The 14,587-nt window shown below is 34.5% G+C and overlaps 1 protein-coding gene across 6 annotated transcripts in view; it reads left to right on the top strand.

Annotated features, from left to right (window-relative positions):
- The first annotated feature begins 1,689 nt into the window (after nt 1-1,689).
- LOC144453790 (serine/threonine-protein phosphatase 4 regulatory subunit 3-like) overlaps nt 1,690-14,587 on the top strand; it is a 37,699-nt gene continuing 24,801 nt past the window's right edge. For all 6 annotated transcript variants that reach the window (XM_078145150.1, XM_078145146.1, XM_078145148.1 and 3 more), the window contains exons 1-3: nt 1,690-1,943; nt 2,247-2,302; nt 2,520-2,618. In XM_078145150.1, coding sequence (XP_078001276.1) covers nt 1,802-1,943; nt 2,247-2,302; nt 2,520-2,618 — 297 coding nt within the window. In that variant the 5' untranslated portion in view covers nt 1,690-1,801. The remainder of the gene's footprint in view (nt 1,944-2,246; nt 2,303-2,519; nt 2,619-14,587) is intronic.

Raw genomic sequence — 14,587 nt, 5'->3', positions numbered from 1 at the left:
TATTTAAGAAAAGTTTAATACCATTATGACAGTAAAAAGGTTGTTGGTGTATCTGATTGTTGGTTGAATGCATGAGTGACCTCTGGGGATGAGGGAGTCCTTGGGGTTTTCCCCCTGACAGATCTGCAGTTTTTTGCTTCTATTAAGACAGTGTTTAGTTTATTCATATCCTTTGAGGTAATATTTCCAAGCTTCGAATAGCTAACGCAAATGTAAGTTTTAAATGAGTTTCCCATGTCACATAAAATGGACCCGTAACATAGGGGCATTAATATTGCACGTTAAAGAACTTTAGGTGGTCATACCTAGTGTATAATAGAAACTGGAATCTGATAAGATGTGGTGATTGTAGTGTCAATAACATGTAGTGTCCAAAATAGAAAGTGTATTAATCCCTTCTAACAAGTTCATAGTGACGAGTAGAACATTTTAGAGTAACTTCTTTTATAAACTATCTATGAAGATTAAGCTTACCATTACGAAACTTTCAAGTTCACTTTTGCCCCAAAGTGCAATATAAGTGAAGCACTGATTGTGAAACAGCCAAGCATTTACACGACATGTTCTATAACTAGTGTGGTAACTAGGTAATACATGTATTATATGTATATGTATAGTTATGTTTGAACTAATAAGTAATATTAAAGAATTGATGTAAGAAACAGGGATAAGAACAAATATTTACATGTACCACATTTCAGACAAGGCTATATGCCATTGTAGAAAAAGGATTTTTTTCTTCCATCACAATCCAAAACACAATGACCCCCCTATCCACAATTTTGAAAACAGCATGACCCCCCCCCCTACTGCCAATTTCAAAAACAGGGTGACCCCCCTACAAATCCACCCCCAGGCCGAAGAAACTGACCGGTCCCTTAGCTTTTTCTGCCCAGAATCAAGATTGAAACTGAAAGATAAAACCCTGGTGACGAAGTAAGCCCAATGTGGTGTGAGACCTTTTCAAGTTCGCAAAGCCCACAGAAATGTATTTGTAAAGAAATCTCACACTGTTATGTATCCATGAACACTGAATTTGATTTATACCCTGTTTATAGTTCACATATAATGTAGTGTACCCAATCTGATGTGGTGAAAACGGTTATATGCCGCTTTATTTACTTCTATTTCCATCGTTTTGTGTCGTTACTTTGTTTTTGTTCCGAGTGATCGCCGCCTTCAGTGGGATCATGATATTTTTGAGAGCGCAAGGGCCCGGTGGGGTGGGGGTGGGGGTGGGTTTTGGAATTTTTTTTGACCAAAATAATTTCTCCCTAGCCCCCACCCCGACCGTAAATTCTACACCCCAGTCGTCTAGTCCATGTACGACACACAAAGTCACAACGCATTGCTGTTGAGTAAAGAAAGAAATAGTTACAGGAGGCAGACGGTAAACAAACAAACCAAACTTACAAACTAACAAACCGCAACAAAAAAACCTGATGAAATTCTATATTTTTTAAATCTTATAAAGTTACAATGAAATAGCCACCAAAACGATGTGTCGACATCCAGTCCATTGTTTCGATGTGTTATATTAGTCTTTCATTTTTAGCGTTAATTTGACGGTCGCGCCGTATCGTGTAACAGTGCGCGAATGACTTGTACATTTTAAATTTTGGCGGCGCCATGTATAATCCCTGTATCACAGTAATTGAAACCCCGTAGGATGTTGTTGTTCGATCCAAGATGGCGGCTGGGAAAGCTTATAAAGTGCATATTAGCTCATAACATGGACTCGTACCCCCCACCACATGTCCCAATACACAGAAATCATTGAGAAAACCGCTAGCATTTCAACATGGCTGATACCAGGCGGCGTGTTAAGTTATACGTTCTAAACGAAGAACGCCAGTGGGACGACAGAGGAACGGGCTATGTATCGTCTGCCTATGTCGAGCGGTTGAAGGGAATGTCCTTGTTGGTTCGTGCGGAGTCGGACGGTAATCTAACAATTCCAGCACGATTTCATTACTACAGTGATTCAGTCGAGGCATTGGTCGTTCCAAAGACTAATCAACGTTGTCTGAAACAAAGGACATAACAGCGATTTTGATTGTTAAAATCCGGCGAAACACGCGCCACTATTCACTGAACGCACTGATAGCGTAAATCGTATCATTGACCTTTGTTAAAATGGAAATACACTGACCTGCCGATGAAATTTTGATCACATTCATTGAGAAGGGAGATGTGTTATAGTTTTCAATGGCAGATTAACTTTCATGTTGTTTTGTTCATTACAGGTACTTTGTTACTCGAGTCTAGAATCCAACACGGCACAACTTACCAGAAACAACAGGTAAAATGTTAATCGTACGAAATCATATGAAGGCAAACAATTTTGACAGATGAATTCTGTGTAACGTTTAGTAGTAGTAGTAAGGAACACGCGATGGTGGTTTTAGTTTTAGTAAAGCTATTATTCCAGATCTATCACTATAAATGACGAGGAATGGATGCAGTTAGCCATATTATAACATTCTCCGTTGATTTTATGTCTGTTCTTTGTGTTTTAGGCTACACTGATTGTTTGGTCTGAAGCTGATAACTATGATCTGGCCCTCAGTTTCCAGGAGAAGGCTGGTTGTGATGAAATATGGGAAAAGATTTGCCAGGTACGTGTGTATATCGTGGTATAGCTGTATTTCATTGATACGTGTGTATGTTGGTGATTAACCGACTGTTGAACTTTCTGCTTCACTTCAACCAGGACATGTCTGTCAAAAATTGATCTTTTGTATTTGGCTGGTGTAGGGCTTCAAAAATATGACTACTTAGTCCATGGACAGTGATTGTATCACATGCCAAAGGGCACAAGAATACAACAACTCATAATTCTCTTTCTTGTCAGAAAAGGGGAAGTTGAAAAAACTGCAAACAGCTAGACTGTTGTTTATATTGCAGTAAACATAGTAATATATATGATGAATCTGACTTATTTGAACACATACACCTATCTGTCTGTTCCTCCAGTCTGGAGTGTTGCTGTAACTTAATATTGACAGATGGTTGGAAATAATCAAGTGGAAATTTTGATCTGTCTCTTGAATAACATGATTGAGATATTTATCATTTGATTTCCAATAATTATGATTTGAATTGTGGTACATACAAAGAAAGTTGTGAAATTTGTCGTATAATACATTATACATTATCTAACATCCTGATCAGTAGATGCTCACTGTAACAGAAATATTGTGGAGATCAAGGATTAACATATATTTTTCACAATATTTTGTATACAAATAAAATGACTGATACTGTTACAATGTTGTTTACCTCATCAGCTTTTTAATGTACTTATCAGAAATGCTTTTGTGACACTGTACTGTTGGAAGAAATATATTTAGACAACTGCAAACTACTGCTGTGTGATGTTGTGTTAGAAATTCAAAAGTAAATCCAAAGATATAAAAGAGTTGAAATGGTGACAATCTAAATAATTTGTTGGCATTGTGCTGTTGGAAGGAGACATTGGCAATATACCTCTATTTCATGTCATATAAGAAATTCAAAAATAAATCCAAAAATATGAGAGTTGAAATGAATGTGTATATTACTTTCACATCCTACATTGATCATTGTTACAATGTAGGATGGTTGTCATTGGACAGGTTCTATTGCCCAGACCTGTATATAAAGCAGTATTACATGTCATTTGAATTGTGATTGAAGTGACCTATAGTATGCATGTTTCATTGGTATGACCTGCACCACATGTCGAAATTTAACACATTCTTATTGTAAAAGAGCTTTTCATACATCAGTTTTACAATGTTGTGACTGTGATAATGTCAAACAAATAGGCATCACTAAACTAGTTCATGGGAACAATAACTTGATCTAGTCACTATGTAAATATATATATATATAATAGTAACTTGTGGACAATTCTAGATTATTGAAAATTTCTTCAGACTGTTTACACTTTGAAGGTTTTCGTTGATATCCCCTCTTCCCATCCACATAATTTGTAGTAAACACTTACATGTAACTTACATACTAGTTATATCCACCATGATTGAAGTAAATATATGTCCTTTTCTTGTCCCAAATCAATTCTCAAATTTTTTTAAATGAGTACTATTTAGAAATTTTTTTTTGGTCAAGTGGATTTATTCACTTAAGATATCATGATACTTACTTTATGCCAAATTTGGATATCTGTTTCTGTTGCTGTGATATGTAATGTCAAAAATTGTAAATTTCCATTTAATTGAAAAGAATGCAAACAAATCAAAAGTTAAAAGTTCAGTTTGTGTATAGAGATGATTTATATAAGAGACAAAATATTGTACACTAACGATGAAAATGTCGTAAGGTGTGAGTGTCATAGAGACTGAGAAGGTAATGTTAGGTTATGACCTTTGAGGAATATAAGTGGTTTACAAATTCAGCACATGATGATGGGATGTCAAGGTCACAACATATTTGCCTATGTCTTATTTCTTTGTACTAAGGCATGTCCTGACGAATTTGAAAGCACAGGTGTTACTGAAGTTTCCTATTGTTGTCTGTCTCTGGCACTCTAAAACACACACTTCTTCCCATGAATAAGGAAAGCCACTGATATTTCTTAGTTTAGATGTAGATCTAAAGTTTCATATTGTTTGTAAAGTATTGAATGTATCAAGGAGAACTGTTGTAGCCTGTAGAACAAACAGGTTGTCAGTGTCTGTTTTTGTGTGAATTTACCAGCCATGATTGTTATGTAAATATTGCAAGCCTGAATGTTATATCTGCTATCTCTCTTTTATGTCATGCTATCCCTTTATGTACTTTCTATTCGTGTGTGTGTGTGTGTGTGTGTGTGTGTGTGTGTGTGTGTGTGTGTGTGTGTGTGTGTGTGTGTGTGCACACATACACACACACACATACACAGACAGACAGCACACATACACACACACACAGACAAACAAACAGACAGAGTGATATGCATTTGTATCAATCCACAAATATCTATGATAAATATTATGCACCACGAATCACAGAACACAGAAAAATAGTGATGACCTTCTGTGACCTTGACCCGAGGTCTGTTGACATCAGATTTGTAAACAGGTGTGGTGTAGATATGAACATTTACTGCTTATATACATACAATATTGTATGGAAGTCACTTAAGGCTAGACTTGCCAAGTGTAGTATTAGTAACAACAAAAACAAGGAAATGTTCAAGTCTTTACAGTCAGTCTTTGTAACAATGAACAAGAAGCACTAAATAGTATTTAGTGCTAAAATGTTACACTTTCTTACAGTAATACTGAAGACTGATTTCAGCTGTGTAACTATTTCTATGCCTCATATATAACACAGAATAAAACACCCTTTAAAAAATACTGGTGGTCGTTTTTGAAATTACATCTTCCTTGACTCCTTTTGCATCAGTATTACTAGTAGACAACTATCAGGAGTGAGACAATCAAGATTGTACTGTAAACCTAGATATTTTCGCTACTAGAAAATCTGTCAATTTTACAGTCTTTAGCTAGTTCTCAAAGACTAATTTTAACTAATTACCAATACCTGACTGGTACATTGTGTTCATGTACAAGAATGTATCTTAGTCACTGCTTATTTTGGCATTTTTGTTTTCCAGCGAAATTAGCAAAAATAAGACTTTAGCAGAAATGTTCCTGTTTATAGTAATTAACGTGAAGGATGTTAGCCTTTGTATTGACATAATTAGAAAATCATACTCTGTATATTTAGATATTCCAATGTTCATCCTTGTTCGGCCAACAAAAATGTGAAAGAAATAGCATCCTTTGTCATGGTATTATCAGGGTGAATAGACAAAGCGTCCTTTCTTATGATATTATCAGGGTGAATGAAGAAAAATATTCAATGATGATATCATTGTACATCTTCAAAGTTAATTTAAGAAAAAATGCAGATATAATGGTGATTCTAAATATTTTGACTCATACTGTTTTTTGAATCAGTCATATGACACAACATGTGTGTTGTCATGACATAGGATGACCAGGGTATAATTACATATTTTCTGTTCAAATGTGTACAACTTGGCTGGTGCGTAGTATGTTAGATATTATTCCCAGATATTTGTCTTCATTCAGCCATGTGAAATATGAGTGAACTAAGAGGCCTTGTTGTAACACAAAACCCTTAGATCACAAGTATTGTCCTGTGGTTTAGAGAAGAAAAAGATTGGGGATAATATCATCATACCTCCTCAAGCATAATTTTCTGAAAAATTGTGAAAAAATAGTAGTGATTTAGAAGATTTCACGTCATATTCTGAGCACTGTAGAACCAATTGACAGACACAAGTTGTTGTCGTCTAGAACAACCAGTTTATAAAAATACATATTTGGACAAACATGTTTAATTAACCTGCCGTGTATTTAATAAAATGTATGTTGTTATGGTAATCGGTTAGCGATCACTCCGCTGATTCCAATGTAATGCGACACTGTACAAAGTGTTTTGGGTAAGATCGCCCTTGCACTTAGTATTTGCATATATGTCAATTGTCTGTTAGCCAGTTAGGAGGAGAAACAGATATTCCAGTGTTCCTGATCCTTACCAGAATAGACACAATAATTATGATTCCTGACAAAAAAAATCTTATCCTGCACACCCCTTTTGAAATTCCGTAGCACAACTGAAAAGCCATGTAAACAAATCCTTGACTGTAGCCGTGATCTGCTGTACAGAGTCCTACTTTCATAATCCGCTCCACTAGCATGGCGCTATTTGTAACCTCTAACACATATTTATTGAAATGCATCATCTTTGGCATCACTTCCGTCCAAAGTTTCTGTGTTTGGACTAATCGCAATGTTACTCATGGTGATGCTGAAAAGTTTGATCAATGGATATTTGTTTTTTGATTGGATTATTTGTGACTGATTTACATGATTTATGTTCTTACAAAACTGTTGTACACTGGTTAAATGGTCAAAATTGGTGAAAATTTGTCAGAAAATTGTATTTTCAGTCATTAAATTTAAATAAAAATAATCACTAATCCGTTTATGATACTACAGTCAGTCCCCCACCAGCAATGAAAGTGTGAAGTCGTTGCTTCAAAACCTGAAACATGAGCTGCTGTAAATATAATTCAATATTTGACAGGACAGCAAAAAATTATCGCCCAAATTTATTCTCTAAATCGGTAAAAAATGACTGTAAGTTGGTAGTATTGTTGCCAAAATCAGATGCATACCAATCAACGGAAATATTGTCGTTATTTAAATCCAATGTTAGGGGAGACAATTTTGGCTGCGGCCATATTGAATTTGAATTTTACCTAAAAAAACGCAGGCTAAAAATCCGGTCCGAAAATCCTCAGATCATGCGTAATCTATCCACCACTGACCAGTATAAATTGAACTTGTATGAGTATTATTCATTATTGAATGTTACCACAAAAGAAATATGAGCAAAATAATTCATTATATGGGTAAAACTTAGCCCCAAGGTGATAGTTTGGGCGTAGATTACAGGTCAACGAGTTATTCATTTTGCCTACTTTCACTATGACACCCATAAATTCCCCGTTTGGAGATTACATGGACTTCGCAGTGTTTCTGACTATACCGTTCCCATGCAACTACATGTATTCAACGATGTATTTCTGGTAAAATTCAGTGGAAATTTTGGTGAGCACCCTAGAGCATTCCTGCAATAGCGGGAATCGGGGAATCGGTGGTGAAAGGGTTAAGTATGTGTTCACAGTTTCATGTGCACTGAACAGTAAATTTCCATATGAATGATCTGTGGTCAACGATATATGGTGTTCCTCTGGTGGTGCTGTATGGACCTCGGCCCGCGATCTCTTCCCTAATATGTCTGATGATAGAAAATGAATAATAGAAAATTCTTGAACCATTCACAAAGTAATGTGTTGGCATCAGTTTTGCTAGCACGATACAAAACGCTAATTATAAATTGTTAGCTAAATCTGGTTTCAAATGAGAGGTATACAAGTGATATGAAGTAGTAACAGTCTGTTGATATGGTGAATAATTATAAGTTGTCCACACTGTTAAATACTTCCTGAGGAATGTAACAGTTCACTGATGAGGCCTGACCTGTATTTTGTTGTGATGAAATTACTTGTTGGTTCATTTATGTCCTCCTGTGATAGTACATTAAATATAACTTATACAGTCAATGTTGAACCCAAATACAGCTTTCATATTAACGGTATAATGTTTCAAAATTTATGGCTATGCCCAAAAAGAAAAGAGAAGCATGAAGTTCTTCTTGAGATAAAAAGACTTTATCTTCACCCATAATATAACCTGTTTTGTTGAATAGCTACTATGAAGGACTAAATTTATAAAAACAAAAACAAATACTGGGTAGTAGTTAGTTGTTATGCATGACTGTAAATGACAGTAGGTTTTTTTCATCCTTTTCCTTCTATTCAGATATTTAATAAGTCCAATAAAAATTAGCCAATTCTAAAATTCTCCACGGCATTGCTGTGTAAATATGTTAAATGTATACCACCCCTCATGATTGAAATGTTTTGTTATAATAATAGTAGCAGTAAATTAGTTTAATTTATAGTAACTGATTCCAGCCCATCAAGCTTAGATGTCACAAAAATAGATACAGTGGTAGTACAGAAAGGATAGAATGTACAAATACAAGTTAACTCATATAGTCGCCTATACAAATTTTCTTTCCACCATAAAAAATGCAGTCTCAGTGAATTTTGTAGTGTTCTTCATCTAGTTTGTAACGAAATACTCAAACTTCTTGACTGACAGAGTGATGAATTCTGTGTGTATTTTCTGTTATGATGCAAGTATTATGCAAATTGTCATAGCGACCACAATGTTAAAGAAAGTGTCAAAGCGTCATAATAACCATTTCAGGTTGTGAATCACATCAGTTATGTGACCTTGGAAATCCTGTGAACAATGTACATACACTACAGGTCACTCACCTGAATTACACACACAGTACACAACATTTGATTTCAAATATACCACAGTTTGCTATCATTACAAACAACACCTGTATATATGGTTAAATATTAAAAGACAAAGTAATTTGGTGGATGATACTACAAACGTATTGTGATACTAGGAGTAGATTTCTGTGACAGAATAGTGGACTGTTGTTTTAATGAACCAGATTGATAACATGATTTGAATTGTGAACAGTTATAATGGCCAATATAAAGGTTGAGTCTTCCGAAATAGGTCAGTTGCACTCAGCATATCTTCCTTAAGACATGCCCCAAGGACATTGTTCATAGTGAATGCCTTGCTTTACTAAAATCAGGTTTTGAAAGTTTTACACATGTAAATCAGTCATTTTATAGTGAATTATGAAATAGATCTTTAGATTTTAGCACAAACACTTCTGACTGATGTCAGATATATATGTCAGTAACAGACTGAAATACATTTGTTTCAGCTCTATAATTTGGCCCTGTGTATCAGTACAATTTTATTTTATTTGTTATTTTTTGTTTAGACTGAGCACCCATATCTATTTTAGACTAACTCTGTTTTTGTACCCAAATAATGTATTATTTGCTAGCCAAGGAGGAACAAAAGAGGGTGTAGTGAGTAGAGTTGGCAATTTGCCAACAACCTTTGTACTACATTACCGTATGTAAATAAACCATGTAGGAGCTCACCTATGCTTGTTTCAGTGCTGCTGTGATAGAGATGGGAACACATATATCAGTTATGTATTGTATCATCATGTTTATCTCAAAGTCAAACCATGATTAATAATCAAACACACACACACACAAAAACAGTTTATTTTAAACAGCATATTAGAGTAAAGAAATGTCAATTTATATTTTAACAGCAATCTGTTTTATTACATTAAAAATGCTAATCACGGGCATAATATTCCTTGCGTAGCATGGTGCTGTATTCTTTGCAAATGTTTGTCCATGCTTTTTGAGAACTGTAATCAGTATTTAACGCAGTCAAATTGTGATTATATGTTATATCAAATTGAAACTTTAATTTGGAAAAGTGGTACAGGTATTAATGGAATGATCTTTGCTAAATTAAAACATATGGCTGGTTACTTCATTAATTTGGTAAGCAATGGGAATACAGTTAAAGAAAGAATTGAGGTGATTATCTTCCACATTCAGGTAAAAAACAACTATGTTTTGTTCTCTTTCTCATAACGACATGGTTTTTGAAAACATAGAGGCATTCCTCAAGGTATTCTTCAAATGTACAAAGCTAACTAAAGGTGGGGTGAAGTGAGGGCGTTTAAATGAAACGGCCACTTTCAAATCGTGTACATTTATTTTACTATTGCTTAGATATTGCCTATTATGTGTAAGTGATACACTAAAAGGGATGAACTCTTGTACTGAATTTTTAAATTCAGATGTTCTAATTTTGTAAATTTTGTAAATTTTTGTAAATTTTGTAAACTGATTAAAGTAAGAATTTTGCTTTGATTTCAACAACGCTTTGAAGATTTGGGGTGGAATTAAAAACAGAAATATTGAACTGACTGTGCCATCATCTCAGTAGGAAGAATTTTGAAAGCAGCCTGTATTTGTAGAAATAGTCACTTACCTGTGGAGTTCAGTGTATTAGTAAATATTTTACTCTAAGTAAACTATAAGTAGCTCAGGCCAGGCTATTATAATTCTACAAGGAAAGTAAAATGTGCTGGATCATTTGAGTAGCTAGCGTATACTATACTTTACTGCTTGCACATTTATGCAAATATATGCAAAAATAATGTTAATTGTTATGCACATTAGCCATCCCTTAATTTTTTCTGTGGAGAACACTGCTTATGCTCTATTTCTTAGCTGTTTTTCGTTAGGCCTAAAAAAAAATTGTTTGCTTCTCATTACCTGACCCCCACTTAGTTTTTCACTGCCAACCCTAAACTGAGTAAAAATAAATAAAATTGTGAAGAAATAGTGGATGCGGAAACTTATATAAAACTGTACTTCAATCTGTAATGGCTGTACATCTGATGAGAAGAAACAAATAACACACAGACCATATGGAAAACAACGGAAAATATAACTACCTGAACTAGACACTCACACATGAAAAAAAAAAGATTTCAATCTACATACCCCACCTATTCTAAAATTGAATGTAATTGGATCGCACAATTTTTGTTTTTAGGCCTTAGTGAGAAATAGGTTGGCTTCCATCTTGTTTTAGATAAAATAAGTTGAGAATGCTGTAAATTGTAGCTGCACTTCAATTCATGTATTATTAGATACTGTTCCCAACATTTTTCTTCATTCAACTGAGGAAAATATGAGTGACCTAAGGGGGCCTTGTTACTATGAGTTGCAAGACGAGTAGTGGCAAACCCTTTGGTCATGAATATTTTTCACCTGAATGAAGTAAAATATTGTGAATAATATAATTATACCCCCTCAAGCATAATTTATGAAAGATTGGGAAAAATAGTGGTGATTTGGAAAATTTTGACATATCTTGGACACGGTTAGAATCAATGATGCAGACACGTGTTATAGAACAACCAGGCCCATAAGGGTATACAATCCATATTACTGTTTGAGGACAATAACTTGTGTGAATTGTAGTGTGTATCAAACTGGTAAACATAATCACATTAATTGTACAAAACGATATAGTCATATGTAACAGTTGTGTGTGTGTATGATCATAAATATGAATGGTCTTTGTCATTGGTTACATCATAAATACTAAGCTGCTTTTCAGATAATAGTTGGTTTTGTTGTAAATGTTGTCAGTATGGAAGTGATGAAATAAGCCACTGAGGCAGTTGATGATGTAGGTGTAGAAACCAAACATTGATGATTTAAATCTATTCCAAGCAGATTGGAAGAAATATAAGATTAAATTGTAGATAGAATGAATTAATTGAATTCACCAACAATTCATATTTTATAAATCATTGTTTTGTGACAACAAATTTTTAGTCAAGAAATTTATAAATAGCCTGTTTGTAAGAAGTTGAAGTATTGCTTCTTGTCATTCTATTAAAAAGAATAATAGTGTTGTTGTGTACTGAATGGCAGTGTTTGCACTTTGACAATAGTACCATTGAATAATATTTCAGTGGGTTGTATTTCCTACATGTATGCACAGTCCACAAATTATGGTTGCAGTCTTTGAGCCTAAGTCATGCTAAGAGTGATTTCACCTCAAGAAGTATTAGTAGTATTACATCAGATTGCTACATGTAATTGTGTTGTCATTAACTACAGGTGTGTCTATGTTGTTGTCTGTCTGCACATTTACTTTTACAAGCTACTTTGATTTTTTGCAATTTTCGATTCAATATACGTTGACATCAGAAATAGATAAAGGAAGGATGACTTGTTAACATTCACATGAGAGCAGTGTACAGTAAATGTTATTATGTTATGCGTAATGGGTATGGTTAATGTTTAATGATGCATAAAGGGAGACCAGTACACAGATGTTTGCATGACAGGGATTATTATCACAATCATTGTACACATTGATGAGGCAGAACATTGAATGCTTAGTGTGCCAGGTCACAGGAGATATACTGACTGTGTGTCTACATATCATTACATGTACAGAGTGCTTGGAATCAGGGTATACTACTGTACTAACATTTCACATATGTAGACAGACAAAACACACACAAACCCTATTGCAAATTGTGAGATTTCATTATTTTTTTAGCAGATCACACATACGGATACCAGAGGTTTGTTATAGACTTTTAAATCTACCAATCCTATACCAATTGTAGAGTTGTTAGATTAGAACACCAACCAACAATACAAATGGGCTAATACTGGTAGCAATCATCATCCCTTTGCAGTGATAGTCAAGACATTAACGTAACAAAACACAGAATGTACATTTAATGACCATGTTCTCTCATTTTATGAAATTGTTGCCATGATAATCCATGTGGAATGAAACCCCATTAAAATATCAACAATTGATATGTCACATCCTGGTAGTCATGAACTTACATCAATAAAAAGAACAAGAAAAAAGATGATACCAGTCTCTGTGGTTTGTAGCTTACTTTAATCTCTGTTTGATTCAGAGACTTAAAAATGATAATACCTGATCTTTGATCAGAAAAAGTTGTATAAACTGACATTAATTTATTAGACTGGCTCCATTTGTCCTTTGTATATATTATGTTATTGCAATACATGTAGAAAAAATTGAAAATAAAAAGTTCATTTGTAAGTCTTTCTATGTGTGATGTATGACAAGGGTGCCACTGTGTCTGTACATGATCCCTAATGAATAAACCAAACACCCAGTTCTTTCAACAGTAACACTAGTGCTGTTGTCTGTTTATACGAGGAAACTGATCTGCTGTTAAAAGTAATTTGCATGCGCACGCGCTCACGCCACAGTGTCACACACACACACCTACACACCTACACACCCGCACACACACACACACACACACACACACACACACACACACACACACACACACACACATGCACATTCACTCATTCATGCATGCACGCACAGTATCTTGTTGATCTTTTGATCAAGTATTTTAGGTAACTGGTATTTTATTTCTATTTGTTTTATGAAATTATAATGTTTTTTGTGTTCCTTTAATTAAGAAGACAACCCTGACAAAATGATGATTGATATTGCAAAATTAAATATTCCATTATGATGTAACTTTCATGTCTATAGATGTTTGAGTTCAAAATATTTACTTAAAAATAGTTCATATAATTGTCTGGTCCTGTTTATTCTAGCTATATAGCAGTGATAAAACTTGGTTGGTCATAGTTCATAATACTGTAAAAACAACTGTTAAAAACATGATTGATGTATGGCTGTTTTAACAGCTGGGACAAATTCTGTTAAAATTTCACAGAATTCATGCCACAAAACTTGTACAGCTTTGTTTTGTGACGCTGGTGATGGAATGACAGATCAAAGTCTGTTCTATATATGTACAACTAACAACTAACAAGAGGCATTTGTGCTGACCCTGACAGTTTAGCAGGGAAAAGCAAACAAAGCCGCAGCCATTGCAACGTTTTGCATCAGTGTCTGACATTTTAACGTGTGACAATGTGGTCCAATTTCGTCAATACTGACCTTGTATACCTTTGTGAATTACCTTTGCTGCCAAGTGTACTTACTGAACAGGTAGTTAGCACTGTCATATTGCTAATGTTAAATTTCTGGACTAAATATTTTAACCATATTCCCATATTCAATTTTTTACGCCTGTGCACATTCCACATCTGCTTTCAGTATCTAGCTTTTGTGATTGACTTGCAAATGGGGTACAGTACATCAGGACTCAACTAAATGCATTGCCATTTAGTTGGATGGTAAAATCACATTATACATACTAAAATGTGTCCACAAAATGAAATGAAAGTGAGTTTACAGGTGAATATGAAGAATTTTGACATTCTTTGAATTGATGAGTCATAGAAATATATAGTATTCAGATTACTATTAATGGCAGTTATATCATGTCAAAAGAAATATGTCATGGTTGCCAGTTGTGCAGCATGTTGTTTTATTTGATAACTTACTAAATACTTCAGTGAGGGAGGGTACTTTGAATCGTTCCTCATCTGCCATATACATAATATATGTATATGTGGAAACTCTCCCAC

The sequence above is a fragment of the Glandiceps talaboti genome, chromosome 2 (assembly GCF_964340395.1).
Source record: "Glandiceps talaboti chromosome 2, keGlaTala1.1, whole genome shotgun sequence".
Taxonomy (NCBI): Eukaryota; Metazoa; Hemichordata; class Enteropneusta; family Spengelidae; genus Glandiceps; species Glandiceps talaboti.
Note: the sequence above shows the minus strand (reverse complement) of the source record. Positions and strands in the feature narration are given on the sequence as shown.